Source organism: Phalacrocorax aristotelis, chromosome 1 (assembly GCF_949628215.1).
Source record: "Phalacrocorax aristotelis chromosome 1, bGulAri2.1, whole genome shotgun sequence".
In the NCBI taxonomy this organism is placed as follows: Eukaryota; Metazoa; Chordata; class Aves; order Suliformes; family Phalacrocoracidae; genus Phalacrocorax; species Phalacrocorax aristotelis.
The window spans coordinates 72,615,090-72,638,716 of record NC_134276.1 but is presented as its reverse complement, the minus strand read 5'-3'; the positions used below and the strand labels follow the sequence as shown (position 1 = coordinate 72,638,716).

The 23,627-nt window shown below is 43.8% G+C and overlaps 4 protein-coding genes across 10 annotated transcripts; 2 read left to right on the top strand and 2 right to left on the bottom strand.

Annotated features, from left to right (window-relative positions):
• The first annotated feature begins 1,285 nt into the window (after nucleotides 1-1,285).
• Nucleotides 1,286-3,368, top strand: LIPT1 (lipoyltransferase 1). 2 transcript variants are annotated; one of them, XM_075092941.1, is made up of 2 exons: nucleotides 1,286-1,370; nucleotides 1,851-3,368. In XM_075092941.1, exon 2 carries the CDS (start codon nucleotides 2,119-2,121, stop codon nucleotides 3,238-3,240), a length of 1,122 nt encoding a protein of 373 aa, XP_074949042.1. In that variant the 5' UTR covers nucleotides 1,286-1,370; nucleotides 1,851-2,118; the 3' UTR covers nucleotides 3,241-3,368. The 2 variants fall into 2 exon arrangements, with proteins under 2 accessions (XP_074949042.1, XP_074949033.1); XM_075092932.1 differs by having other exon boundaries at nucleotides 1,340-1,417.
• A 3,068-nt stretch (nucleotides 3,369-6,436) lies between these two features.
• MITD1 (microtubule interacting and trafficking domain containing 1) lies at nucleotides 6,437-10,725 on the bottom strand. Of its 4 annotated transcripts, none has more exons than XR_012660596.1 (8): nucleotides 10,330-10,610; nucleotides 9,883-9,984; nucleotides 9,623-9,759; nucleotides 9,459-9,545; nucleotides 8,694-8,809; nucleotides 8,418-8,497; nucleotides 8,280-8,340; nucleotides 6,437-8,192 (listed from the first exon to the last, which is right to left on the bottom strand). XR_012660596.1 is itself a non-coding variant. In XM_075092976.1 (8 exons), exons 3-8 carry the CDS (start codon nucleotides 9,929-9,931, stop codon nucleotides 8,097-8,099), a joined length of 546 nt encoding a protein of 181 aa, XP_074949077.1. In that variant the 5' UTR covers nucleotides 9,932-9,984; nucleotides 10,340-10,384; nucleotides 10,631-10,725; the 3' UTR covers nucleotides 6,437-8,096. The 4 variants fall into 4 exon arrangements, 3 of the variants coding, with proteins under 3 accessions (XP_074949077.1, XP_074949068.1, XP_074949054.1); XM_075092976.1 differs by lacking the exon at nucleotides 8,418-8,497 and adding an exon at nucleotides 10,631-10,725 and having other exon boundaries at nucleotides 10,340-10,384; XM_075092967.1 differs by lacking the exon at nucleotides 8,418-8,497 and adding an exon at nucleotides 10,631-10,668 and having other exon boundaries at nucleotides 10,330-10,384.
• On the top strand, nucleotides 10,616-14,222 carry MRPL30 (mitochondrial ribosomal protein L30). Its single transcript, XM_075093117.1, has 5 exons — nucleotides 10,616-10,752; nucleotides 11,186-11,266; nucleotides 12,894-13,040; nucleotides 13,880-13,953; nucleotides 14,040-14,222. Exons 1-5 carry the CDS (start codon nucleotides 10,702-10,704, stop codon nucleotides 14,170-14,172), a joined length of 486 nt encoding a protein of 161 aa, XP_074949218.1. The 5' UTR covers nucleotides 10,616-10,701; the 3' UTR covers nucleotides 14,173-14,222.
• A 3,104-nt stretch (nucleotides 14,223-17,326) lies between these two features.
• Nucleotides 17,327-22,163, bottom strand: LOC142057308 (lysozyme g-like). 3 transcript variants are annotated; one of them, XM_075093083.1, is made up of 6 exons: nucleotides 22,028-22,067; nucleotides 21,757-21,898; nucleotides 21,267-21,356; nucleotides 20,453-20,649; nucleotides 19,283-19,421; nucleotides 17,913-18,509 (listed from the first exon to the last, which is right to left on the bottom strand). In XM_075093083.1, exons 2-6 carry the CDS (start codon nucleotides 21,785-21,787, stop codon nucleotides 18,376-18,378), a joined length of 591 nt encoding a protein of 196 aa, XP_074949184.1. In that variant the 5' UTR covers nucleotides 21,788-21,898; nucleotides 22,028-22,067; the 3' UTR covers nucleotides 17,913-18,375. The 3 variants fall into 3 exon arrangements, with proteins under 3 accessions (XP_074949204.1, XP_074949184.1, XP_074949194.1); XM_075093103.1 differs by lacking the exon at nucleotides 21,757-21,898 and having other exon boundaries at nucleotides 17,327-18,509; nucleotides 22,028-22,163; XM_075093093.1 differs by having other exon boundaries at nucleotides 21,757-22,067.
• Nucleotides 22,164-23,627: the final 1,464 nt, after the last annotated feature.

The following is a 23,627-nucleotide window of genomic DNA, read 5'->3' as shown; positions in this document are numbered from 1 at the left end:
TGTGAAAAGGGTAAGGAGGCTGTGTGAATCCTGTGGCTTCTATTGCCTGCTCGTGTCAGGCATAGATACAAACAGTCTTTGAAAGAGGCTGCTTGAGGTAGCCTCAAGTTGAGCTGAGAACCAGAGAAAATGTACTCTCTTCCCTGCTAGGCATTAGCACAAATTTTATATTCTGGAGACAGTAACAGGAGTTTTTTGCAAGCTGCTACTATTTAAGCATTCATGGATAGAGCTCACCTTTTTGGAGATGAGGAGTAATACCTCTGAAATACGATCCCCACCCAAAGACAGAGAAGAAATTGGAAGATTTTAACTTCCAGAAAAAGGGAGAAAATCTCTTTAGCAAGGCCTGTTGTGACAGGACATGGTGTAATGGTTTTAAACTAAAGAAGGGTAGATTTTGACTGGATATAAGGAAGAAATTTTTTACAATGAGGGGAGGGTGGTGAAGCACTGGAATGGGTTGCCCAGAGAGATGGTAGATGCCTCATCCCTAGAAACGTTCAAGGTCAGGTTGGATGGGCCTTCAACTTCTAGTTGAAGGTGTCCCTGCTCACTGCAGGGGGGTTGGACTAGATGACCCCTAAATGTCCCTTTCAACACAAATCATTCTGATTCTAAAATCAATGCAAATCTGAAGACAATCTTGCTGTGTGAAAGATATTTTTTCATTACCTAGTCTTTGTCCATTTCCAGCTTGTTAACAAATTATGCTACTGACATTTAGTTTCTGTACCTTCACGAATGCCACGGGCAGGTTCCGTGTATTTGGCAAGCCTCTGTGCATTTGTGTCAACTTGCTCGGTCTCCTTCTGAGCTCAGGAAAGCTGCTTGCATCCGGCATGTCCTGTGGCTGGCTCTCACATGAAGAATCATCCCTTTTATCCATTGTGCATCTGCCTCTTGCTGGCATGACCCAACTCTTCACAGTTAGGAAAGTCAGTAAAGATCAACACCGACCAACTTTCTTTAATACCACTTATCAGTTTACAAACTCTTACCACAGGTTTGATTTTGGGTTTGGTTGGGTTTTTGTTTTGGGTTTTTTTTGTTTGTTTGTTTGTTTTGTTTTTACCAGGCTGAAGAGTCTTAACTTGCTTGGCTGCACGTTGCACAGCAGCTGATCACTCTCGCTCACCGCAGCTCCCCCGTGTCCCCCTCCGCTCCCGCCCCTCGCAGCCGAAGCCGCTCGCACCACTCCGCCATCGTCGGGGCGCCGCCGCCTCCCCCGCCGTCCCTCCCGCCCCCCCCGGCCGGCAGTCCCTCACGCATGGCAGGACAGTCCCGCCAGCCGGGCGCCCGCCCCCGGCACCTCTCACCTCGGGAAGCGGAAGGCCTTACGGAGTGCGCCGGGGGAGCGGCGGGGAGCCGTGAGTACCGGCCTCTGCCCCGGTAGTTCGGCCGGGGACGATGGCGGGTAGGGGCTGCGTCCCCTCGGTGCAGCCCGGCGGCGGGGGGACGGGGCCGGCTGCCGTACGGCGAAGGGTGGCCGCCGAAGGGAGCCGCTGCGGCGCTGCCTCTCTGGAGGAGCGGCCGCGGCTGAGGGGAGCACCTGCGGCGGGAAGCAAATGGCGGCGGGGCCGGCGGTCGCTCGGCGGAGCCCGCTTCTTCACTTCACCTCGCCTCGCCTCGCCTCGCCTCGCCTGGCTCGTCGCTGACCCAACAAGCTCGTCAACTGTGGCGCCCGTTTTTTATCAGATCAATGAAAAAAAAAACCCAAAACCTCTAATAAAACCGGAGTACTAAAATCAAGTTTAGCAAAATACGCTAAGTGAAATTGTATTGGCAAGACTGTATTGAGTGAGGGGAAAATACGCAGCTTAACTGCACTTCTTCCTTTGGTCTTCTAGGTACCACGGACTGTGAGGAGAAGCTACTCTGACCACCCCAGCTTTTACATTAAGCCCGTGCCAGGGTTTGAACGGCATCGCTAGCTTCAGGAGAAGCATGCCTTGCAACTCGCATCACTTCAGGAGCATTGCTGCTTTGGAAAGGGCATGACTGCATCATGACTGCCACTAGCATTTCATTTCTGTCACAACAGCAGGTTGTACACTTGCCATGTTCAACTTTAGCAGATCAAGCATTCCTTCCGTCTGCTGTCTGGTTATTTAAAACATGGTACTCCAGTCATCATTAAAGAACTGCCTTCAGCTATCCTGCATCCTCAGGACTCCAAAAGCTGGCTTCAGAAGCACAACTAGTGGAGGCCTCATTATCCAGTCTGTTTCTAATGATGTTTACCAAAATCTGGCTGTGGAAGACTGGATCCACGACCACATGAATTTAGAGAACCGACAGGTCCTTTTCCTTTGGAGAAATTCCCCTGCTGTGGTAATAGGGAGACATCAGAATCCCTGGCAGGAATGCAACCTCAGGCTACTGAGGCAAAAAAGTATAAAACTAGCCAGGAGAAGAAGCGGAGGAGGGACAGTTTACCATGACTTAGGCAATATCAATTTGACTTTCTTTACAACCAGAAAAAAATATGAACGAACAGAAAACCTGAAACTAGTTGTGAAGGCACTGAAAGCCTTGCGTCCCCAGTTAGATGTACATGTTACTGACAGATATGACATCTTGCTAGACAGGCAATACAAAATCTCAGGTACTGCTGCAAAGCTGGGAAGGACCACTGCTTATCACCACTGTACCTTACTCTGTAATGCAGACAAGTTTGTTTTATCGTCTGTGCTAAAGAGCCCTTATAAAGGGCTAAAAAGCAATGCCACTCCTAGCGTGCCTGCCTCAGTGAAAAATCTCTTTGAAGAGGATCCTAGTTTAACTTGTGAGATGCTCCTGGATGCCATTGCTGAAGAGTATGCTAAGCAACACCACATAGATCATCGTATCATCTTAATAAATCCAGCTGATGAGACTGTGCTTCCTGGAATTAATAATAAAACTAAAGAACTACAAACCTGGGAATGGGTGTATGGAAAGACACCGAAGTTCAGTGTTAGCACCTGTTTTAACATGGTCTATAAGGATTCTGTTCTTGACGTTAAAGTAGATATGGATGTAAAGCACGGAAGGATTGAAGTCTGTAACATTGATCTGCCGGAGCAGTGGCTGCCACCAGCACTGTGCAGTGAACTGGTGAAGAGCCTTACTGGCAGTAAGTTCTGCCCAAATGAAACCACTACACTAGCAACAACATTGCTAAGGGTGTGTCCACAAGACGATGAGTTGCACAGCAGATGGAATCTGCTGTGTGAGAATATGGTAATGTTAATGTGACTTGCCTTTTGAAAATGTAAGCTAAATTTCTGCTGCTAAGTTAATTTATTGAAAACAAAATCAAAACATTAATTTCTACAAGATTAATTTTTCTCGTTTATTAGTCATTAAAGCTGTTTAATCTTGTGGGTTTGCTTCATGTTACATACTGGCAATTAGATTTCACACTGCCTGCACCTGGGGTTCCCAAACTGTAGGATGTAAGCCACTGTAATAGGCTGCAGCCCTGTATCATTCTCTGCAGACAGACGTCATTGCTGCTTAAACCAGGGAAAATGGTGGCGGCATCCCAGACTGGCTCTGTAGCAGAGAAAGTACAAATGGCTGACACGGGTGGGATGGGGTGGGTGGGCAAGGAGCTGCTGCTGTGCTGCTGCACCGGATCCCCCAGCCTGGATCCTCCTCCTTGCAGACAGTAGCTCAAAGGCCACGTCTTGACCCCTGACCTATGTGGAAAGGGATGTCCCCCTGGTTTCTGGTTCCAGGTCCTTTCTTGCAGAGTGCTGGTGACCTTCTGCCCCCACTACAAGCATGGCAGTAAGCTAAAGTCGCCACTGCATAGTGAATCAGTCCAGCAGTTCCACCTGGGTTAGGTAGGGCTTTTGTCCACACATGTGCAAAAGTGGGGGAAGGATTAGGGAGTTCAGTGTGGGGGTTTATGTGAGAAGGGCAGGAGAGGCTACCTGGGACAGAGGCCATAAGTGCCTCCTCTGTCCCTGCACTGCCTGGCACACAGCTGGGAGTCACTGCTGTCGTAAGTGCTGGTATCCGAGCTAAAAGTGGGAATACTTCTTCCACATTAGGAAATACACTCATAAGGACAGATCTAGGAGAAACAGTTCCTTATGTTAGCACCTAGGAGAAAATTTGCTGATGAAAGGCAATAGTGAACTGAAAATGACAGTTTTCATATTAAATAAAAATAATAGCTCAAGATAAAGTAACATTATGAAAGAAAGGCTCAAGATGTATTTCACTGTTGTTGCCGAATAAGCAGAATGCAATTTTAATCAGGTCAGAACAGAAGCAGTTTATTGCTATAGCTGTAAAAGAGAACCCAGCGCAGCAGTGACAGACTCTGCTGATGTGAACCAGGCCGTTACAGAGTTTATATACCTTTATGTTACACAACTCTTTCTTCACTGAACTGCCCTCAAATAGTGGAGTTAGTTGAAGTGGGAGGTTCATCAAGCGAAAAAAGCCATAAATTCACCATGTCGAGGTGTGAGCACATCAAGGTAAATTCCATTCAGGGCACAATATATGGCACAAGCCAATTTACACAGAAGCCTTTTCCCAGAAGGTCAGCTGGGGTGGTGGGACTTAAAAGCAAAGCAAGGTATCCAGAAATGAGGCAGATGATAGTGACAGACCAAGGGCTTGTTACTGGACGACATATGGGTTGTCCTGAAATGACAAGAGCATTTAGTATCTTCTGGAGATAAGGGAACTGCAGGAAAATCAGAGGCACATAAAGTGGATTGAGAAACACCAGTATCAGTTAGGCAAGAAAAAATCTTGCTGTTAATAGGGCAAGATAAATAAGGACCGGTCTGGCCTAAAAGAAGTAAAGGAGCAATGATGTTTATGTCCTTGGGGCTCTTCTAATCACATTTCTGAGGCTGTGGCACAAAGGAAAAGTTGGGTGGAAAGTTAGGGTGACTGGACCCCGCTGGACTTAAAAAGACTTACCATTAGGTCTCTAAAGACATCCTGACTTCCTGTGTCCTTGTCCATACAGACAACCCTTGTCTGAAGCTCCAGTAGGGATTTCAAAAGGTCCCTTACCTTTCTGAGTGGCACCAAGGGGGTTTTGGCAGGGATCAGTCTGCTGTCCTCCTGGGTGAAGCAGGATGTTTGAATCCAAGTCAGTAGCAAATTCTGTCACGGAGTAACTGGAATGCAATTTTCATCAGGTCAAAATGGCAGTGATTTATTGCTATAGGAGAGAACACAGAGCAGCAGAGACAGCCTCTGCTGATAGGATCTCTGCTGAAGGGAGGCAGTCATAGAGTTCAAGTACTTCTACATTACACAACTTGTTCTTCACCAAACTGTCAAATAAGCAGGACGTTATGCATAACAGCAGTGACTTAAATTCTTCAGGTAAGGAGGACCTAGACAGATTAGGAAGCCCTAGGTAGTATATCCTTTTATGAATACTTTGCTCCTTTGCTAATTAAATCATGCAGATGAGACCATTAGCTTAAAGTATTTCTTAACAAGTGAGGCCTGCAAAGGCCTGTGAGGTGTTACTACGTTACTTGCACTGTCATCTTTAAAAGATGGCTGGTTGACCAGCACTCGGTAGGAGGAAATGGCATGGCAGAAGGGACCCACCTTTAGCTAACAAGAGCAGTCCAAGGGGGTGAATCCAGCCCTTGGCTAGGACTGGCAGTCACACTGCTGACTCCAGCTGGGAAGGTGGCTTAAGCTCGTCTCCACAGATGATGCCAGGACGGTCCTGGCTGCGCAATCCAGGTTGTCCTGACTATGTAAGTGCAAGTAGCAGCACAGAAGAACATGGCTTGGAGTCAGTAAAATGATTGCAGAACTGTATTCTGAGATTGCTCTGATAATTTTTTTCCCCAGTCACTGATGCTGATTCTTCTTCATACATAGTGTTCCTACTGTCAGGGAAAGGAACTATGCAGAGATAGAGGGCTTAAAGGTAAACATTGCAGTGTAGCGCCAACTGGTACGTCACTAAAGGCTTTTAGTTGCATCTATGTACAGATATTGCATATCCAGGAGATCTGCAAGGAAATCTGCAGCCTTAACTAGTGAAGCAAAGTCTAGTTAGAAAACAGAAAAGGTCCTAGCAAGAAACAGGCATGAGAGGGAAGTCCACGCTTGCCTCTTGTGGTATTTGCAGACCACATCACAGGGGCTTACTACTCGAACAGAGACACGTTGTTACAAGATGCAGAAAGCAGTAACAATTTTTATTTTTATTTCCAATTAAGTACTAAGATCAAGTCGATCTAAAATATTTAAGGTGGCTTTTTGTTTTGCCCCTGTATGTTTGAAACTGCTGGAATAGGATAAAAGGTGCAAAGCCTCACATTTGGGAAGCTTTCTGTATTTACAGTGATCCTTCTCCCAAAAATGGTTGATCTATAAGGCATGACCCAGCGTCTTGGAATTACCCTATGCAGGGCAGAGAAGAATTCAAACAGACGACTAAAACTACAAGTAGTAAAAAATAACTTTTATTCCCATTAAAAATAGGCATATATTATATACAACCAAATAAAACCAATGACAGTGACCAGAAACCTAGCATCACAGCAGCAAGCCGGGGAGCTTCTATGGAACGTCTGGGGGGACCGACTGGTAGCGTACAGCTACTGTGGCACGTATGTTATTATTTTTGCTGATGTAACACTGAAAAGCTGAGACACTGTTATGCAAAAGGCTAAAGAAGGCAGACCACTGGCAAATTGCGACCCAGAGAACAAGGCAAAGGCTAGCTCTGTTTCTTGATAGCTCTGGAATAGATCTGTTGTTTTAGAGGCAAGACTAAAAGAATAGCAGCATTAGACAACAGAGGTGAAAGAAGAATAAAGCAAATAATAATTAAAAAAAGGATAACGGAACCCACCAGCCATCAGCAAAAAGCAACATAGGAGAGAGAAAAACTTCTAGCAATGAACATGCTACTAGAATATGGAGGCATATTGTATTACAAGATGCAGAAAACGTAAGGCACCTATCAGTCCTGAGGCTGAAAAGATTTTGATGGGGCCTGTGAAAGAGGCCACTGCCTGTTCTTCATGTCAGGATATACGGATTCTTGCTGACAACTATCAAGAACTCTCGTATTAGGAGAAAAAGAAGCAGCAGCTCAGGTGATACCTTCTTCTTTCCAGAGAATGAAGGGAAGACAAGAAGAGATTTGGTCTTTTTTCCAATTAGCATGTTCCTTAGAATCATTATTAACAAGAAAGTTTCAGGGTATCCAACTTCTGGGAGAATTTAAAAATCAATAATTATTTTTGGGGGGGACTATCTTAGTAGCAGGGACATACCTTACTGCACTTTAGACTGGCATGACTAGCTGGAAGGACATTAAACTTGGAAGTCTGGGAAAAAGATTGGGAGAGGATCATACAACCTTTTCACACTTAATGCGAAGGATGGAAATCAGGTATAGAACCATACATCACAGACTAAAAGAACATATAGGAGTGACAAGGAAAAATAACACAGATGTTTGCATCCTTTCCAGCCTAAAATCCATCATGCAGAGACACATAAGACGACCCTCAAATGTCTGTATGTTGAACACTAGAATGTTTGCATGCAAGGAGCCTGGAAAATGGAATGCCAGATTTGGGGTTACTAGCAAAGTCTGTGAAATCAGGTATTAAGGGATTGACCAAAACACAGCAGAACAGTAGTCATAACTAGAGTAGAAGGACTAAAGGAAATAAATAAGCCTGCTTATAAAAGAGGACATGTGGCTGCCCAGCTTCAAATGTTTGTGAGATGCTCAATTAAAGATATAAAAACCAAAGTTTGCTCAAGAAAAAGAAATAAAAGTCAAAGGCGAAATGACAGTAAAGAGGCCTTTGAGCAACAGTATTGAGGGTCTGTTATAAAATCAAGACCAAATCTAGACACGGATTGTATTAATTAAGATTATGTGAGAAGTACAGCGGAGGAATTGTACAGCTGTGTTTTCTCAGACTGAAAAGTCTCAGGTATTCTTAAACCTATAGATTATAAAAGCTGTGCTGGACTAAGTACTTAGAAGAGTTGCTTCAGAGGGAGGACAGCTGCACTCAAGCCACATCTTCCAGGGTTACATTTTTATGCTTATAAAAACACTCAGTAAAAGCAGTCATATCTGATCACATTTTCTTTGTATGTTTAGTATGAAAGACATCCACTGTTGTTTCATGACAAGGTCGCAAGTCAAAGTCACAGTATCCAATGCTGAAACGACCCTGCAGAAATTAACAGAATTGACACGGTGAGCACAGAATGAGCTCTTCTACAGTGTAAGTTAATTAAAGAGGTCAAAGCATTCTTACCTGGGGTTTCTTAAAATAATCAAGACCCCTTCCTATCTTAATCATCCATCCATTGTTGAACCTGTTTTAAAAAATTCACAAATTTTAATACCGTAAGTATGTTGAATAAAAAAAAAAACAAAAAAACCTTATATCCACCTGATGCACAAGCTCCTTGTTTCAATCACAGTTATTTCCTAGTGTCACCGATACCTGTATGAACCGTGGAAGATGCTGTTCTGTATAAAGAGACACATACTGTTATGCTCACAGTTAGAACACATGAAACTAAGGAGGGCTGATTTTACCAGTCAAGACTACTGCCTTCCACTTTTCTTAACCACAGCTGGAATTAGAAATTGCCTCAAAAGTTAAGGTTAAGTAGCCTGACTTCAAATAACTGTCCTTCACTGATTTTTTTTTTATATCACCCACCTAATTTCACGATCATGTATTGAAGATGAAAATGCAATATTGAGTGTTACTTCATGGTTCCTCAATGATTGTTGTATTTCCTCCAAGCCACTGATCTGCTGACTCCTCCCGCTACCCTGTTAAAAGTAAAAATAATGTGGCAGTGGGGGGTTTAACCATATATTCTACTTCTGGTCACCTCTTCCTAAATTCACCAACACAACTTTTTTAGTAACAAATTAAACCAAGAGAAAGTAACTTGGATGAAGGCAGATTTTCAGTTTCAAAGACAGGATAAAAAGCAGAGAGATCACAGGTACACTTGCTAAGGGACATGGAGGAGGAACCCACTCTCAGCCCTTTGAAAGTAGATATTAATTACTATTTGAGCCAAAATAAATGCAGTGACAGTTTCAGACGTTTTAGCTCATCAAAGCCTTTAAAATGACAACTATATACAGCTGTTAGGAAAGAAAAAAAAACATATCTCAATAGATGCTTTGGTTTTGATGACATTTCCATCAACAAAATTTTCACAAAAATATCTTTTCCATTTAAGATCCTGCTTACCAAGAATTTGTTAGAGTTATCAGAAAACTCTGAACTTATAAAATTACTTATGTTCAACTATTTCCTGCTGAAAGCATCAGAGCCTCAGTTTAACAAGTACTGGTAAGTAAGAACAAATCTGTATTTTAAAAAAATATTTTATATATCTATGTACGCTCATTTGCATGTGGTATCACCTGAGTACGGGGAAACAGAAATGAAAGCCGAGATACTTACTTCATCAAAGGAAGTGAGGAGGTGGATTGTTTTCACTTTGCACGGCCCCTTAACTAGCATCTCGCAGAATCGCAGGAAGTTATACAACTGTAAAAGTTTAATTTAGTATCTTGGAATTTTTTTAGTAGTTACATCTGCATCAGTTACACTGACTATCTACTTGCCTGATGGATATGCCTAATGTATGGGTCCTCCACCCAAACTTCAGAAACAACCTCAGTAAGGTACTCTAAGAAAAGCTTTTCATAGCCGAAACCTGTTGCATTTTCCTCTATCCTGATTTGCTTATGGTATTTGCCATCTGAAAAGAAAAGAAGCTTCATTTTCAGTAGAGATCATAATTCCTGTGTTAAGCACCTCACCCATAAAATGTTCACATAACAACTGGTATTTAAATGGGAAGGGGTATATCACAGCTCCATACCTTTTTTCTCTTTTTCAATTTGTTTCTTAATGTCTTCGGCTCTGGTCATGTACTCGGATATTTTCTGCCGGTAACGCTGCTTTTTTGCCTCATCTTTCGTGGCTGTGAATCGGAAGCACACAGACCCGTTCTCCTCCGGGCGGGGAAAGCACGGGGAGCTGAGCCCTGCCTGGCCCCCGCTGTGCCGGGGAGACAGAGACGGCCATCTCCCCTCAGGCGACACAGGGGAGCGAGACCGCCACCTTTCCCCTCCCGCCCCATGAGGCGACGGGGGACCGGGGTCCTCGGCGGCGAGCGCGGCTCGGGGCTCCCCAAAACCACCCCCGGCTGGCACCCTCCGACGAAACCGCCGTGCATTTCACAACTAACCGCCCCAAAGGCTGTAGCAAACGGCTGCCAGACCGCCCCTGGCCCGGCCGCCGCACCCGCCGCCGACCCGCCCGGTACCTTTCACCACCTGCAGCAGGAGGTCGATGCCTTCCTGGTAGCACACCAGCGACTCCTGGAACCGAGAGGCCAAGTCCAGCTCCACCGCCCGTTTCACCATCTCCGCCCCGGCCCGCTCCAGCGCGGCGGTGCCATCGCCCCCAGCCCGCGACATGGGCGAAGCGGCGGGGACCGGGGCGGCGGCGGACAAGCCTCCAGCAGCCCGGCGGGCGGAGCTCGGCGCATGCGCGCCGGCTCAGCCGCCGCCGGGGAACGGACACCGAAGCGGAGGAGAAGGGGTGGGGAAGGGATTGTGTCTCACCGTTGTCCTTCCGCCGGCGCGGAACTGAAGTGCCGTAGCGTTGGTGTCCGGCCGGAAGGCTCCTCACGGGAATGGCGGCTGCGGCGGGCCGAGCCTGCTCGGGGCACGTAGGCGCTTGGAAGGTGATAGCGGCAGCTCTGCCCGGGGTTTGGTTCGGGCGCGACGGGGCCCTGGCGTCGCGCCTCCGGCTGTACGCGCTCCGCTGACGGCAGGGGGGCTCCCCCGTGAAGCGACGCGGGGCGGCGGAAAACGGGCCTGTCGGCGCCCCGCCGCCGTCGCCGAGAGGGAGAAGGAGAGAAGGGCGGTTACGGGTGTCGCCAGGGGCCAAACTTCACCCTGCTGCGAGCTTCGTGGGGCCTGGTGGATGTCTTCCCTGAGGGGAGAGACCGAGGAGCTGCCCGGCGTTAGCGCAGTCTGTTCTTCAGCCACCCAGAAACCGAATAAACGCGGGTTACATGCTCACCCGATCTGAATTTGAGTGACCGTATAATCTGTTTGCAAGTATAAAGTGCTATAAGGAAAGTCCAGACAATTTATGTCTTGCCTTCTTTGCAGATGCTGGGGAAGAGGATGGAGGGAATGGTGTCTGCAGTGTGGACTCGTTCTCTCTTTACCAGGTCGAGAATTCCAGACTCGGTATGTGCTATACTAGATAATAAACTGAAAAGTAGGTATTGGCCTGCTTAATTCTGTGCTTTCAGTAGTATGGGACACTTCTAGAGACTGAGATGAGCAGGGTCACGGTGCGCTGGGTGAAGAACTGGCAGAAGGGCAGAGCCCAAAATGGCGCTACATCTGGCTGGTAACCAGTCACCAGCAGTGTTCCTCAGGGTTCAATTCTAGGGCCAGTTTTGTGCAATATCTTTTATCAATCATCTGGATGCAGGAGTTGAGTGCACTATTAGTAAGTTTGCTGATGATAACAAACTGGGAGACGCTGTTGACTCCCTCAAGGGACAGGAGGCTTTGCAGAGGGATCTAGGTAGACTGGAGCATTGGGCTATGATTAATGGGATTAAATTTAACATGGCAAAATACTGGATTCTGTACCTAGGAGGGAGAAACGCCGGGAACAAGTCTAAACTAGGAGGGGAGTGGCTGGAGAACACCCCTGCTGGAAAGGGACCTGGGGCTGTGGGTCAACAGCAGGCTCAATACAAGTTTGCCCAGAGGGCAAATCACATCCTGGGGTGCATCAAACAGCAAAGTCAGCTGGTGAAAAGAGGGGATTATCCTGCTGTACTCATCATTGGTGCAGCCTCAGCTTGGGTATTGTGTGCAGGTCTGGGCCCCACGATTTCAGAGGGATGTTAAAGGTACTTGAATGCATCAGAGGAGGGCAGCAAAACTGGTGACAGGGCTGGAAGGCATGTCCTGTGAGGAGCGGCTGAGGACTTTGGGTTTGTCTAGTTAGGAGAAAAGGAGGCTGAGGGGTGACCTCATGGCTCTCTACAGCTTCCTGAGGAGGGGACGTGGAGAGGGAAGTGCTGAGCTCTTGTCCCTGGGATCCAGCGACAGGACATGTGGAAATGGTTCAGAGCCACATCGGGAGGTTTACAGTGGACACTAGGAGGCATTTCTTTACAAAGAGGGCACTCAAACACTGGAACAGGCTTCTCAGAGAAGTGGTCAATACCCCAAGCCTGTCAGTGTTTAAGAGGCATTCGGACAATGCCCTTAATAACGTGCTTTAGCTTGGTCAGCCCTGAATTGGTCAGGCAGCTGTGACTAGATGGTCGTTGTAGGTCCCTTCCAACTGAAATAGTCTACTCAATAAATAACTAAAACCAAAGAGATGAGAAGTTTGACTTACATCCTATGTTTTTACATCTACATTTTTAGCTTATCTTTCTGCAAGATGCTGCCTGGTGTCAGTTGACTCTTTTCCTTAAAATAACTCTTAAAGCCTTAAACTATTCAGAGGCTAAGCAGAGTTTCTTTAATGAGGTGCATGTGAATTAAGTGCTGTGTTGGTATAGAGTGTTGTCCATGTACTTCTATGCGGTTGTATGGCCAAACTCAAGAGTTAATGTATATTCATCAGCAAACCATTATAAAAGTATGTTTGGCTTAATGGTATAGAAGCTAAATTTGAGGTCACCTGTTAGTACTTTGACATTCTGAAAAGAAGGGTAGTTAAACACGTAAGGATTTTTACCAAGGTTGAAGTATGTTTTAGAGAGTTATTTTGTTAACGATAATAATAATAATAATTCAGATATTTAGGAGAAAACCCTCTGTTTTTGTGAACTTCTTATTCTAGGTATTTCAGCCGCGGCCTGGAGATCATGAAAAGTATGGTGGTGACCCTGAGCAGCCCCACAAAATCCATGTTGTTACTAGAATAAAAAGTGTTGTTGGTCGCCCATATTGGGAAAAGAAGATAGTACATGATCTTGGACTGGATAAAGTATGATTGTTGTTCTTTATACTTACTGTGTACATCAGAAATGTAGAAACATAGGGTAGAATTAAGGTAGTGTTTTGGTTTTTTTTAAGGAGCTCAATTTTGCAGTCACAAAAGTTGGATTGCTTTACAGCTGCTATAAACGTAATTGAGAAAATGATGATGTGTTTAAGAGCTGAGAAGAACATTAATGTCAAATGCCCGTTTAGTGGGAATTCAGAATATCACTGTATGGTATTGTTTTCATGCCTGGGGAGAACTTTACCTCGAAAATTCTGCTAAAAAATTATAAAAATAGATCTGTAAATACTTCTAATTCAGTTTTTCTGTGGGTATTGCAGGTACCAATTCAGATATTGTAGGTGGACAAATAAGACTTGTTTATTAATGAAAAGGCTTCCAAATCCAAGACTCTTAAGAGTTTGCGTCAAAGATGTTTATCCAAATTTTTTAGGCCAACTGCACATTGTGCAAGGATTCATCTACTCAGTGTTATATTACAGAGAAAAAGAAGCGCATACTTGATCAACGTAAGATCTAACTGAAACAAGTGGTCTTACCCCTAAACTCCTGTATTTACATTTATAGTATTTTTAACAGTTGGAAGAAATTTGAATTTATTGGTAATCTAATGGGAGTAAAGCTGAATCTGTCATTTTACTGGAATTGAATTATATCAAGTTCTGATTTCATATTTTTTATGTATGTTCTTAATGCATGACATTTTTCTAAATTTTATATGTGGAAATGTTTATATTTTTACTGATAGCATGAAAAGTTCAGAGAACAGAGATTTGGGTTTTGGCAATGCATCTGTAAAACCTGTTCTATCCTTCATGTAGGCGCATCAGCCAAGGCTGCATAAAAACATCCCTTCTGTGAATTCCAGGCTGAAAGTTATTAAACATCTGATAAGGTTTGTTAACTTTGTTTAATTTGGAACACTTAAAGTAACTCTCTTCTAGTCATAGGACTTCACTAAGCAAACTCTCTTGCCCATAGAATACAGCCACTGAAACTACCTTATGGATTGCCAACAGAAGAGGAAATGTCGGACACTTTTCTTACGAACAAGGGAGAGCTCATCATTAAACGTCATCTGAAACCTGTGGAGCAGAAAGAAATTAAGTCGTAAGGTGTGCTGGTTGGATTTGTGTTTTATAAAATAAATAATTTAATTCCTGAGTTAAGAGTTTGTGTATGAAATGTAAGCTTAGTTCTTACCCTGTCTGGTATGAGTAACAGAGATGACACTGATGCTTAAAGAAAGATTGCATGCGTACAAATACAAAATTCAGTATTGGTATGCATTTGCCTGAAATATTTCAGGAATGATAGGCTCTCTTTCCTTGTGTTTTAACTTTTTGGCTAGATGACTGCAGTTTATGGTTAGCTATTAGAGAACTTTATAAATAAAGTCAGATAAGCAGAGAATTAAGTAGAATAGATCTAACTAATGACGATGAGGAAATTTCCCAGCTGACAGTAAAGGTTTACAATGATGGTGCATGACTTTGCCTTTACTGTGCGAAGGAAGGTACTGGAATTGAAAAGCCCTTTGTTTAACAGTTACACGAAAATCGACTGGCTGTCCACCGAGAGTGTCATTTGGTTGCGGCAGGTGTTTGGGTGACTTACCTCAGTCATCCAGATCTGGCACTTGTTCCTTAGCAGTCTGGCCTCCTTTGGCCTCCTCCGTAGCTTAAAAAGTACCTGAACTCCCCATTTGGGAGAAACGGAAGGAGTGATTCACATCCTGGCAGGCTGCATAATTTGCCTTTCAGGAAACATGCTCTCACTTTGTACATATTTCTTGATCCTAAACGTTTAATAATAATAGCCTAAGAGCTGCAGTCTATGTGAAAGTTGATGCTTTTCCTCTTCTAAAATTGCAAACTTTAGAAATCTGGAGACCCTGAAGCATACTTTTTTGATGCAAGTTAGTAATTATAGGCTACAAGCTTATAAAATAGCACCTTCTACTGAAGGATCATGATCAGTACCGTGTCCATATTTTTATTGACAGTTTTAAGAATTATGGCCAAAGTTAGGAAGCCACTGCTAGTAGTTTTCATTCCAAGGAACCTAAGTTCCACAGTTTAACACACTGACAGCCTCTCCCACACTAGATACACTGTAGAGGAGTTAATGACTGTATGTTGTGAGAAGATCAGAAGGATACAGTCGCTGAAAATGAATGTTTATTTTTTCTGCATGGTTGCAGAGAAGAGTAAACACCAGTAGGAGTTTGAAGGGATAGATGTATCAGTAGAGGAACACAAAAGCTGGAAACTGTGAGCCCAGGAGGAAGAAAAAAAGGATAGGCTATCCTAGTGGCATTGAAGACTGTAATGGCTCCTATGAGCAGGCTGAAGGCAGAAATGCAAAACTGAGGGGAAAAACCTCAGTTTCTCAAGAAGATACAGGCTGTAGTCGGAAGGGCACAGAAAATACTGGTATCAGTCTGAAGTATATAAAATAGCAAGGAAAAAGCAAAGCAGATAAATGAACATTACTTTTCTTCTCTCCCTCCTTCCTTCCACTAGCTGGATTGTCTTGCGCTGCAGTGTTGTAACTGCAGTCTCTGTGTGGTGTTGACCACGATCCCACAGGGACATACTTAGTAAAGCTGGAATTTCAGCCCTTTTGAAGGACGTGTAGCGCATCCAAGGTCCAGGGTCTGCTTAAAAGAGATGGTACAAGTCCTACGCCCAGAAAATTAAGCAAACGGGTCTTGCTGAGGGATAGGAAATTAAGTCTTGTATCAGGCTTGGTGGCCCAGAGCACCAAAGCCAGGATCGCTCAGCCTTACCAAGCGCATTCAGGATTTGTGTCCACAGCTCTGCAGCTTGGTGAATCTCCAACAGAGGGAGTGCTGCCAGCTCTGTCAAACAGTATCTGTATGAATATGGATCTTCTATTCATTACTGTATACAGATGCTGCAACCTTCAAAAGTACTGCAATGTAAACCAGAATGTGTGTGTTAATGAACAAGCTTGCACAACTTAAAAGGCGTGTGACAAACTACCTAAGTGAGAGCAGAGCTAATAACTGCTTCCTGAGTACAGAAAACTGAAAATGCTTTATATAGTACCTGTTATTTCTGGGTAAGATTCAGCTACAAGAGATTATTACAGCTGTCTTTAATAGACAAGGTGGCACTGTTCATTAAAAAGGAAATTGTATTTTCTTAAAATTTTTAATATATATGTAGGTTTGTGTGTTTCTGGAATGGTATTTCCTCCAAGGTTACTACTGTCATACAGTCAATCTGCTATCCTAAACCTTCTCTCTATAAACACATGTTCTCTGATCATTTTCTCTCAGGTCTAAAACCTGAACCAACAGGGTGCACGAACACAGTGTCTGTCCACATCCTTTCATTACTGGAGCATTGTAAATGCTTCGTGTAAGTCTTCATGAATCACAGGCAAGCAATACTGCCTTTTTGTGCAGGGAACAAGCAGGCTGACTTAAGATGATAGCAAAATTCCAGTTGGAAGGTACCTCGCAGGTCTCTAGTCCAACCTCCTGCTTGACGCAGGGCCAGCGCTGGGGTCACACCAGGTTGCTCAGGACTTTGTCCAGTTTGGTCTTAAAAACATCTGAGGACAGGGACAGCTCAGCCTTTCTGGGCAGCCGTTCTGCTGCCTGACTGTCCTCATGGGGGGAAGGTTGTATCCAGTCTGAACCTCTCTTCTTTCAGTGTTACGCGTGTTGTCATTTCTCTTCCCACCTTACACCACCATGAGGAGCCAGCCTAGCTCTGTCTGCTCAGTTATCCCTCACAGGTTGGGTGCTGTGGGCCTACTGTTAGGTACACCTGAAGCTGTCCCTTCTCATGGGGCAAGTGCTCCAGCCCCAACCACATTGGTGGCCCTCTGTTGGCCTTGCTCTACTTAATTGTTCTTTCTTGTGTCAGGAGGCCCAAAACTGGATGCTACTCTAGACGTCGTCTAACAAGTGCTTAGTAGCGGTGTGTAGACGCTTCCCTTGGTCAAGCTGCACTTCTGTTCATACAGCCCAGGGTACCTGTAGCTGCCTGTGCTGCTTGGGCATGCAGGCAGCTCACATTAAGCTTGCTTATTGGGTAGGAACCATTTGCCATGTCTACATGCTATAGCGTTTAAAGTATATTCAAACAAATCTCTGGTGCAATATGTGGTAGTAATACAGAAATGTACTGTTTTAAGAATAAATTTGTATTTCTGTGCTATTGGTCTGTTGCAGGTTCACTGTTTCAGATTTGGTAATACTGTAGTCTGAGTAGATCAATACAATTCTAATAATAGTATCAGAGTGTTTTTAATCACAGTGACAAAATACTAGCTATAAAAAATGCACTATATTTCAAGCAACCAATACCCCTCCCCGCCATGTTCTTTGTTATTTCTCCTTTAGCCCCTAGTGATATGCTTGAGGGTTTGTTTTTGTTTTTTGTAAACCACCCTAAACCACTTACTTTTCTCCCCTGTGTCTTAAAATGGCTGAATGAACCCAACAACTCTGAAGCTAGGGCTCCCCAAAAGCTTTACTATGTGGCTGATTAAAGGGATCAGTTTATTGCGCATGAACTTGCATCAGATTTTGTAAACTATATGCCATTTTAAAAACATGATGGAATGCACATATTCTTAGTCCAGACCCTGCACTGAAGCTAATATATAGCTTCAATAAAAGTATTCATTACACAGCAGCTTGAGTCTTACAGATTGTTTGCAACTGTAAAGGCCAAAGTGAAGTAGTATCAAGGGCAAAAAAAAAAGTTAAGGATAGCTTAGTATTTTCCTCCTGTCAGAAGAAACGGGCACTTTCGGGTCTCACCACCAAAGTTAAGAGCAATTATTCTGAAAGGATATGGTAAACTGTGATATACTCTTCTGGTAGGTTAAGCATATACAATATTTATTGCAAATATTCAATTCCAAAATTGCAAATTGCTAGCGAATTTTGTACTGCAGTTAGACAACGTATTGACAGATGAAATATAAGGCAGATAAAATCTTGTTAAGCAGTGTTATAACTTTCTTGCAGCATTAATCTGCTGCTTGAGAAACTGTAAGCACAGATTAAAAATTTGCTTTAATATTCTTGTGAAGTGAGAGAAAAAATAAATGGCAAAAGATAGGTTGCACTTTGCATTATTAGTAGTGTTATCTTTTAAAGTGTTTTTCTTTAGTCTTAGCTGAAAAAAAAAAAGCATTGAAAGCTTGCATTTGTTTCTGGCTTCATTGCCCGCCCCATTCTTACTCTTTCTGGGGGAGAAATCCAGAAGTTTTTTTAATTAGAAGGAAAGTATGCAATCAGTGACTCAAATCTAATCATTAGTTGGACAACTCAGTATCCATTTCTCTTATAAAACTTGGCTCTTGCAACCACGTCATTGGCGTAGTCATTGTGTGTTGTGCCAATATCCATTCTGTCGTAGCTCCGAACGTTGTTGGGGCCTGCATTATAGGCTGAAATCCCACCTGGAATGAGTGTGAAAGGAACACATGAACAGAGATGATACTTTGTCAGTAAATAAGCATGCAAAGAAAAACCACAACTTAAATGTGTTGCTTTAGTTTGTAGCTCTCTTTTTTCCAGTATTGTATTACCATTTCCAGCTGGTTTTTTGGCACTGAGGTGTTCCTTTTGTGTTTTAACTTTGTGAAGAAATCATAATTTCCTCCTTTACATCCAGACTTGGTGATCATTGTTCCCTTGCTGTGTTTTGCTAATGTAACATCTTCAGTTGTATGGCTGTTTCCTTTTGTGCATATTCCTTCATGCCTACCCACGTTAATAACCTCAGACTTATTTATATTGTAGTTGGAATAAAGGGATCCAACCATGACAGCTTCAACTGTAATCAGTGCTCAAGAATGTAACCCTGTTTCCTTCAGAGAGGACCATACATTTTCAAAATTCATGTGTTCCTTCTTTGGAGTTACCAGGATAGTAGCTGGGTATAGAAATGTAAAACAAAGGAAGTGGAGAGAGGTGAGGAAAACTCCACCCTTACTCCTTGCAGCTGAAAAATGTCATTGTATTTGCCAAGTTTTCCAAAAGCCTGCTAGAAAGCTAACCACATCTTCTTCCTCTGGTCCTTTTAGTGAGTGTCAAGGGATACTGTTCCACACGTCAATAAAATGAACAGGGGGGCTGGGATGTGTTTAGTTTTCTGCAGTGCTCAGTTTTACAGTGTTCTCGTGCTTGACTTTTATGTGTGTGAAGTGTTTCAAAGCCAACAAAACTCTACCTTTGAGCTGCTGTTCCTTTGTCCATTTTGGGAATTTCTTCTGGATTGTCTCGATCATTCCGCACAAAATCTGTGTACCTTGTGCTAAGTGCTCTTCACTGTCCCATGTCCCGACAATCTTATGGTACCGTTTGTCAACCTGAAAGTGAGACAGCAATGTCAGCATACCAGAAACCCCGCTGTTTATGCAGAACTCTTCATTGCTTACAGGCTGCTTGTATTAATTTTGATCCTTAAGATCATTATTTACATCTTTTGTAATTGTACAGAGGGGAAGTAAACTTAGCTCAAGGTGCAGGCAAAGCCAGAGGATGTGTGAATAGCAGACTGTCGGGGCACTGAAGAATAATGCCTGCCCCACCTCCTTGTCTGTCAGAGCTTTAAAAACCCAACAGAGCTGCTGCTGTAAAGATGACAGGGTGCAGAAAGTGGGCTTACTGCTGTTTAAGCTCTTCCAGCTGCAAGGTGACTGCTCCCCTCTGCCCCAGCTGCATCAAGGGTGGGAAAGCCCGTTTCCTCTACGGATCTGCCCTTGATCTCTGCCTCAGTTCTGCTCTTCTTTTTCTCTCTCTTTCTCTCTCTCTTCTCTTCTTCTCCACCCCTTATCCATGGGGTACTAAAGCGCAAGTCTGAGGGGACTGGAGCTGTTATGTAAGTGGATCCCAGTGTGTGCAGCAAATGTTTAGGGCTTGTATAGATAAGCATACAACTTGGTAAACACGTAAGGTGTGAATGTAGGCATGAATAATGAAGCAAGATCCCCCCACTAGCCAGGCCCCTGTGGTGCATAAAGGGTAATTAACCTGACTGTATGTAGCTGCAGCCTACAGGCCTCTGCGTTTTTTTTTTAAAAAATGCTTTTTGAAACAGGATTTTTTTATCTAAAGTATGAAATAGGAACAATTAGTCTCTTCATTTCCAAGAGAGTGCTGGGAAGGAAGCAGCGGTTTCACAGTGCAAAAGCAGTCTGCTCATGCCCTGACACTCACTGGGGTCCGTCCCCAGTACTGGAGCTGACAGCTGGGTCAGTGTCAACTTTATTCTGGCCAAAGAGTTGTCTGAAAAGGTTTAGGGGGTTGCCTTGCAACAGGACCCCTGCATGTTGTCACATGCCCCCTTTCTGCTTCAAAAGAAAGATGAGGTTTGTGTTTTTAACAAGGTGGACCATACCTGCATTAAACCAAACCCATTTCCATGGTCACCCCAGCCGCCTTTCAGCGCCGCCCCAGCATGCGACTCTCGAGAGATAATACCAGCAATCACAGCTGGATCAACACACTTGCTGTTGCCAACTTTTTTAATCTTGGCTTCGTATTTCTTCATGTTCTCCAAATCTTTTTCTGCAATCTTCTCTGAGGCAGGAACTCCTACAACACAACATGCATGACTTTTCATTTTTGAAATCAGAAGTAAATTGTTCTACCAGTCGTTATGACTGGGCTGACGTTTTGAATCTTTTTGAATCTATGTAGAGAGAAGCAATGATAGAATTGACCAATTTTGCTGAGGGGTAAGTGCCCTAGAAATCTATACACGGATGATATAAAAGATGTTTTTTCAAATACAGAGGGCAGTTCTCTAGCATGCAGACTAAAAGGCAGGTCGTCTTGTTTTAAATCTAAGCCTTTGGGTGGATTAGTCCCAGATTTAGTTCCTTTTAATTTAGGACTATAATGGGGAAATGTTCAGAAACTTAGGTCATGACAGAAACCCCCTTAAGGGAGAGAGAAAAGAGGCTTGGTGGCAGGGGTTGGATGCACTCGGCAAACCTTGCATTTTCTCTGTGATAGTCTTGAATATTCCTTAGAACATCTCAAAGGCAACTCTGTTCCCAGCATAAAGTTATGTGTCCAGGTAGGATCTTTACTGGTTGTGGAAAAATCTGCTCACATGGCAATGACTGACAGCCAGAGACCAGGATCTGTAACAGGAATGAGCTTGTGCATGGATGTAAGGCAAAATGAACAACTGAATTGGAGCCTACCTGCGTAGCTCAGTTGTTCCGGTTTTGCGGTTGCCTCTGAAGCTCCAGTTGTGTCAACATTCAGTATATTCCCATAACGCTCCAAACAGCCTAAGTAAGAGCAGTATTTACAACCAAATGTCAGGCCAGCACAGTGTGTGATGCGTGCCATTAAAATGTTTTTAGATCCATGACTGAAACTCATGGTATCATTTTGATACTGGTGCAGGCATTTGTGCTAGCAGATGCAGTCATGTTATCGTATGCTCTGGAAAGGATTACCGCTTGGTCAGGCTGGCATAAAGCTACAGTGTTGCTTGTGAGGTGAACTAGCTTGTGCACAATTCATCTCCTCAAATCTTAGCTTGCCTAAAACTTAGCTGTCTAGTCTAAGCTTGTGCCTTGGGCTGCCCATATAGCCTATGGAGAAAGGCACCCCCAAAAGGCAGTTTTTCTATTCCAAACTGAAAAAAAAATCTATGAGAGTCAAAAGAAATCCTGCACTACTTACAGGTACCAGCTTGCTTTTCCATAGCTACCATCAACAGGAAAAATCGAAGGCAAACATCATTCAATTACATCCACTACAATTTATCTGACTTGCAGTTTGTTTCACTTGCAATTTATCTGCATTTCTCTGTTGCCTAAACACACTGTTGTAGAAGGGAAAACACACAAATAGCAACGGAAAGGAGCAACGCTAACCCGATCCCACAGTTAAATGGAAAACGGACTCTGGTACAATGAATTATTTACAAGAATATTAGACAAACATCACAGACCTGACATGTTTGCTGCAGGATGTCTCCCCACCTTCTTGCTGCACTTCCTGGGGAGAGATGGGCTTTTTATCTGCTGGCAGTGTTTTGGAGCTGCTGACTCAGTGTGCTTCCTGCTCCTATTACCCACTCAAGTGCCACTTGTATTATGAGAAACAGGAACACCTAACAACTTCTTGTGCATCCACCCAAACACAATGAGATTTCCGCTCTACAGCATGAACACATTTACGACTTTAAAAATGAAATACCTTTTAATTTAATTTAAAACCCCGTTGCTAACAGTTTGAAACTAGGAGGCGCTTCGTCTGAAAACAACTCCCCCGCTTCAGTTGTTGAAAGCAAAAATGTGCTGACAACAGGAACCTGCTCTTTTGGATGTAGTAAAATTTTTGCAGGTGAAGACCCGCAAGAATAGCATGATACAGAGCTGCAACCACTGAGAATTTGGATATGCAGAGAATATGCCAGGTCTCTGTTGTTATCCCCTCTTGTACAGCGACAACAGAGGTGAAGCCACAAACCCAAATTAGCAAGTGGCATTGATCAAAGCCACTGTAGCTGTTCAGCAGTAAGGAAAAAAGCCACTGGATGGCAGACCTCCCCGTCACTGCTAATCCATCCAGACATATGTCTCCCCCATGGCCTGTTTTGTGAGGGTGAAGCGCTGATATTGCAGATCCAGCAGGGTAGTCAAAGAAGGAAAGCAGTGGCTGTTAAAGGGAACAAGCTGCACCATGTGTTTAAAAACCCTGCTGGTTTTATTTATTGGTTTGGATTCAAAAGTCCCCAGTAGTTTTTGCAGAAGTTCTACTTGTCCCATCAGCAGATGTAAAGCCCCATGCTGGAGAATGCAAACAGGACTGAGGCATGAAGAATACACAAATTTTAGTGTCTTTTGTAATAAGTTCATTTTTTTAAGCCGTGGGTATTGCAAGGCTGAGCTGAGACTTTAGATAAATTCTCAAGTATCTTGGAAGTCTTGTTCATGACCTCACATAAATACAGCAAAGGCTATTCTTGTTATAAGATAAATACTAAACGAGCAATACTTAAATGCTTTGTATTCATTGTTGATTAAAAATGAAAGCCAAAAATGGGAAACTACATGTGTTTTTGCAGTTGTGTGTGTGTACCTGCTCTACTCTGTCCACATGAATGTCCACATACCTGTTTACATCTTTCCCTTTCCTGGCTGTCTATTGTGTAGGTGTAGGCACATACACCTGTCCTTAGCATGTTTTTTCTTGTCTAAGCCATCCCATTTCTTTAGCCTTTTCAGGCCACATTTTCTTCAATTCTGATCATGGTTATTGCTGCGGTTTTGAGGTTCTCCAGCTGGTCCCCATCTTCGCTGAGCTGTAGCTACCTGAACCAAACACGGTCTTTGGCTAAGGCTTTTCTGGTCGTGATTAGCATGAAGACTTCACTTATCTTGCAGAGGAAAAACACTACGTTGTGCCTCCTAGTGTGGTGTTTGCCTTTGTACCACAGCAGGATGCTTTTGCCCTCTCCACTCCAGTCTCCCACCACGCTGCCTTGCTCTAGCCCTAGGCTGGGGACACTGGGATGTTGGTCCGCAGGCTGAAGGACAGGAGATGGT

Excerpts from the sequence above, each read along its gene's own strand:
- LIPT1 (XM_075092941.1), top strand. The coding sequence starts at position 2,119 with ATGGTACTCCAGTCATCATTAAAGAACTGCCTTCAGCTATCCTGCATC.
- MITD1 (XM_075092953.1), bottom strand. The coding sequence starts at position 10,483 with ATGTCGCGGGCTGGGGGCGATGGCACCGCCGCGCTGGAGCGGGCCGGG. Across the intron at positions 9,985-10,329 it reads CCTGCTGCAGGTGGTGAAAG|CCACGAAAGATGAGGCAAAA; the intron begins GTACCGGGCGGG and ends TCCGATTCACAG. Across the intron at positions 8,341-8,693 it reads ATACATGATCGTGAAATTAG|GTTCAACAATGGATGGATGA; the intron begins GTGGGTGATATA and ends TTTTTAAAACAG.
- LOC142057308 (XM_075093093.1), bottom strand. The coding sequence starts at position 21,787 with ATGGTAGCTATGGAAAAGCAAGCTGGTACCT. Across the intron at positions 20,650-21,266 it reads GGAACAACTGAGCTACGCAG|GAGTTCCTGCCTCAGAGAAG; the intron begins GTAGGCTCCAAT and ends GTTGTGTTGTAG. Across the intron at positions 18,510-19,282 it reads AAAGGAACAGCAGCTCAAAG|GTGGGATTTCAGCCTATAAT; the intron begins GTAGAGTTTTGT and ends CACTCATTCCAG.
- MRPL30 (XM_075093117.1), top strand. The coding sequence starts at position 10,702 with ATGGCGGCTGCGGCGGGCCGAGCCTGCTCGGGGCACGTAGGCGCTTGG. Across the intron at positions 10,753-11,185 it reads GGCACGTAGGCGCTTGGAAG|ATGCTGGGGAAGAGGATGGA; the intron begins GTGATAGCGGCA and ends CCTTCTTTGCAG. Across the intron at positions 11,267-12,893 it reads GGTCGAGAATTCCAGACTCG|GTATTTCAGCCGCGGCCTGG; the intron begins GTATGTGCTATA and ends TTCTTATTCTAG.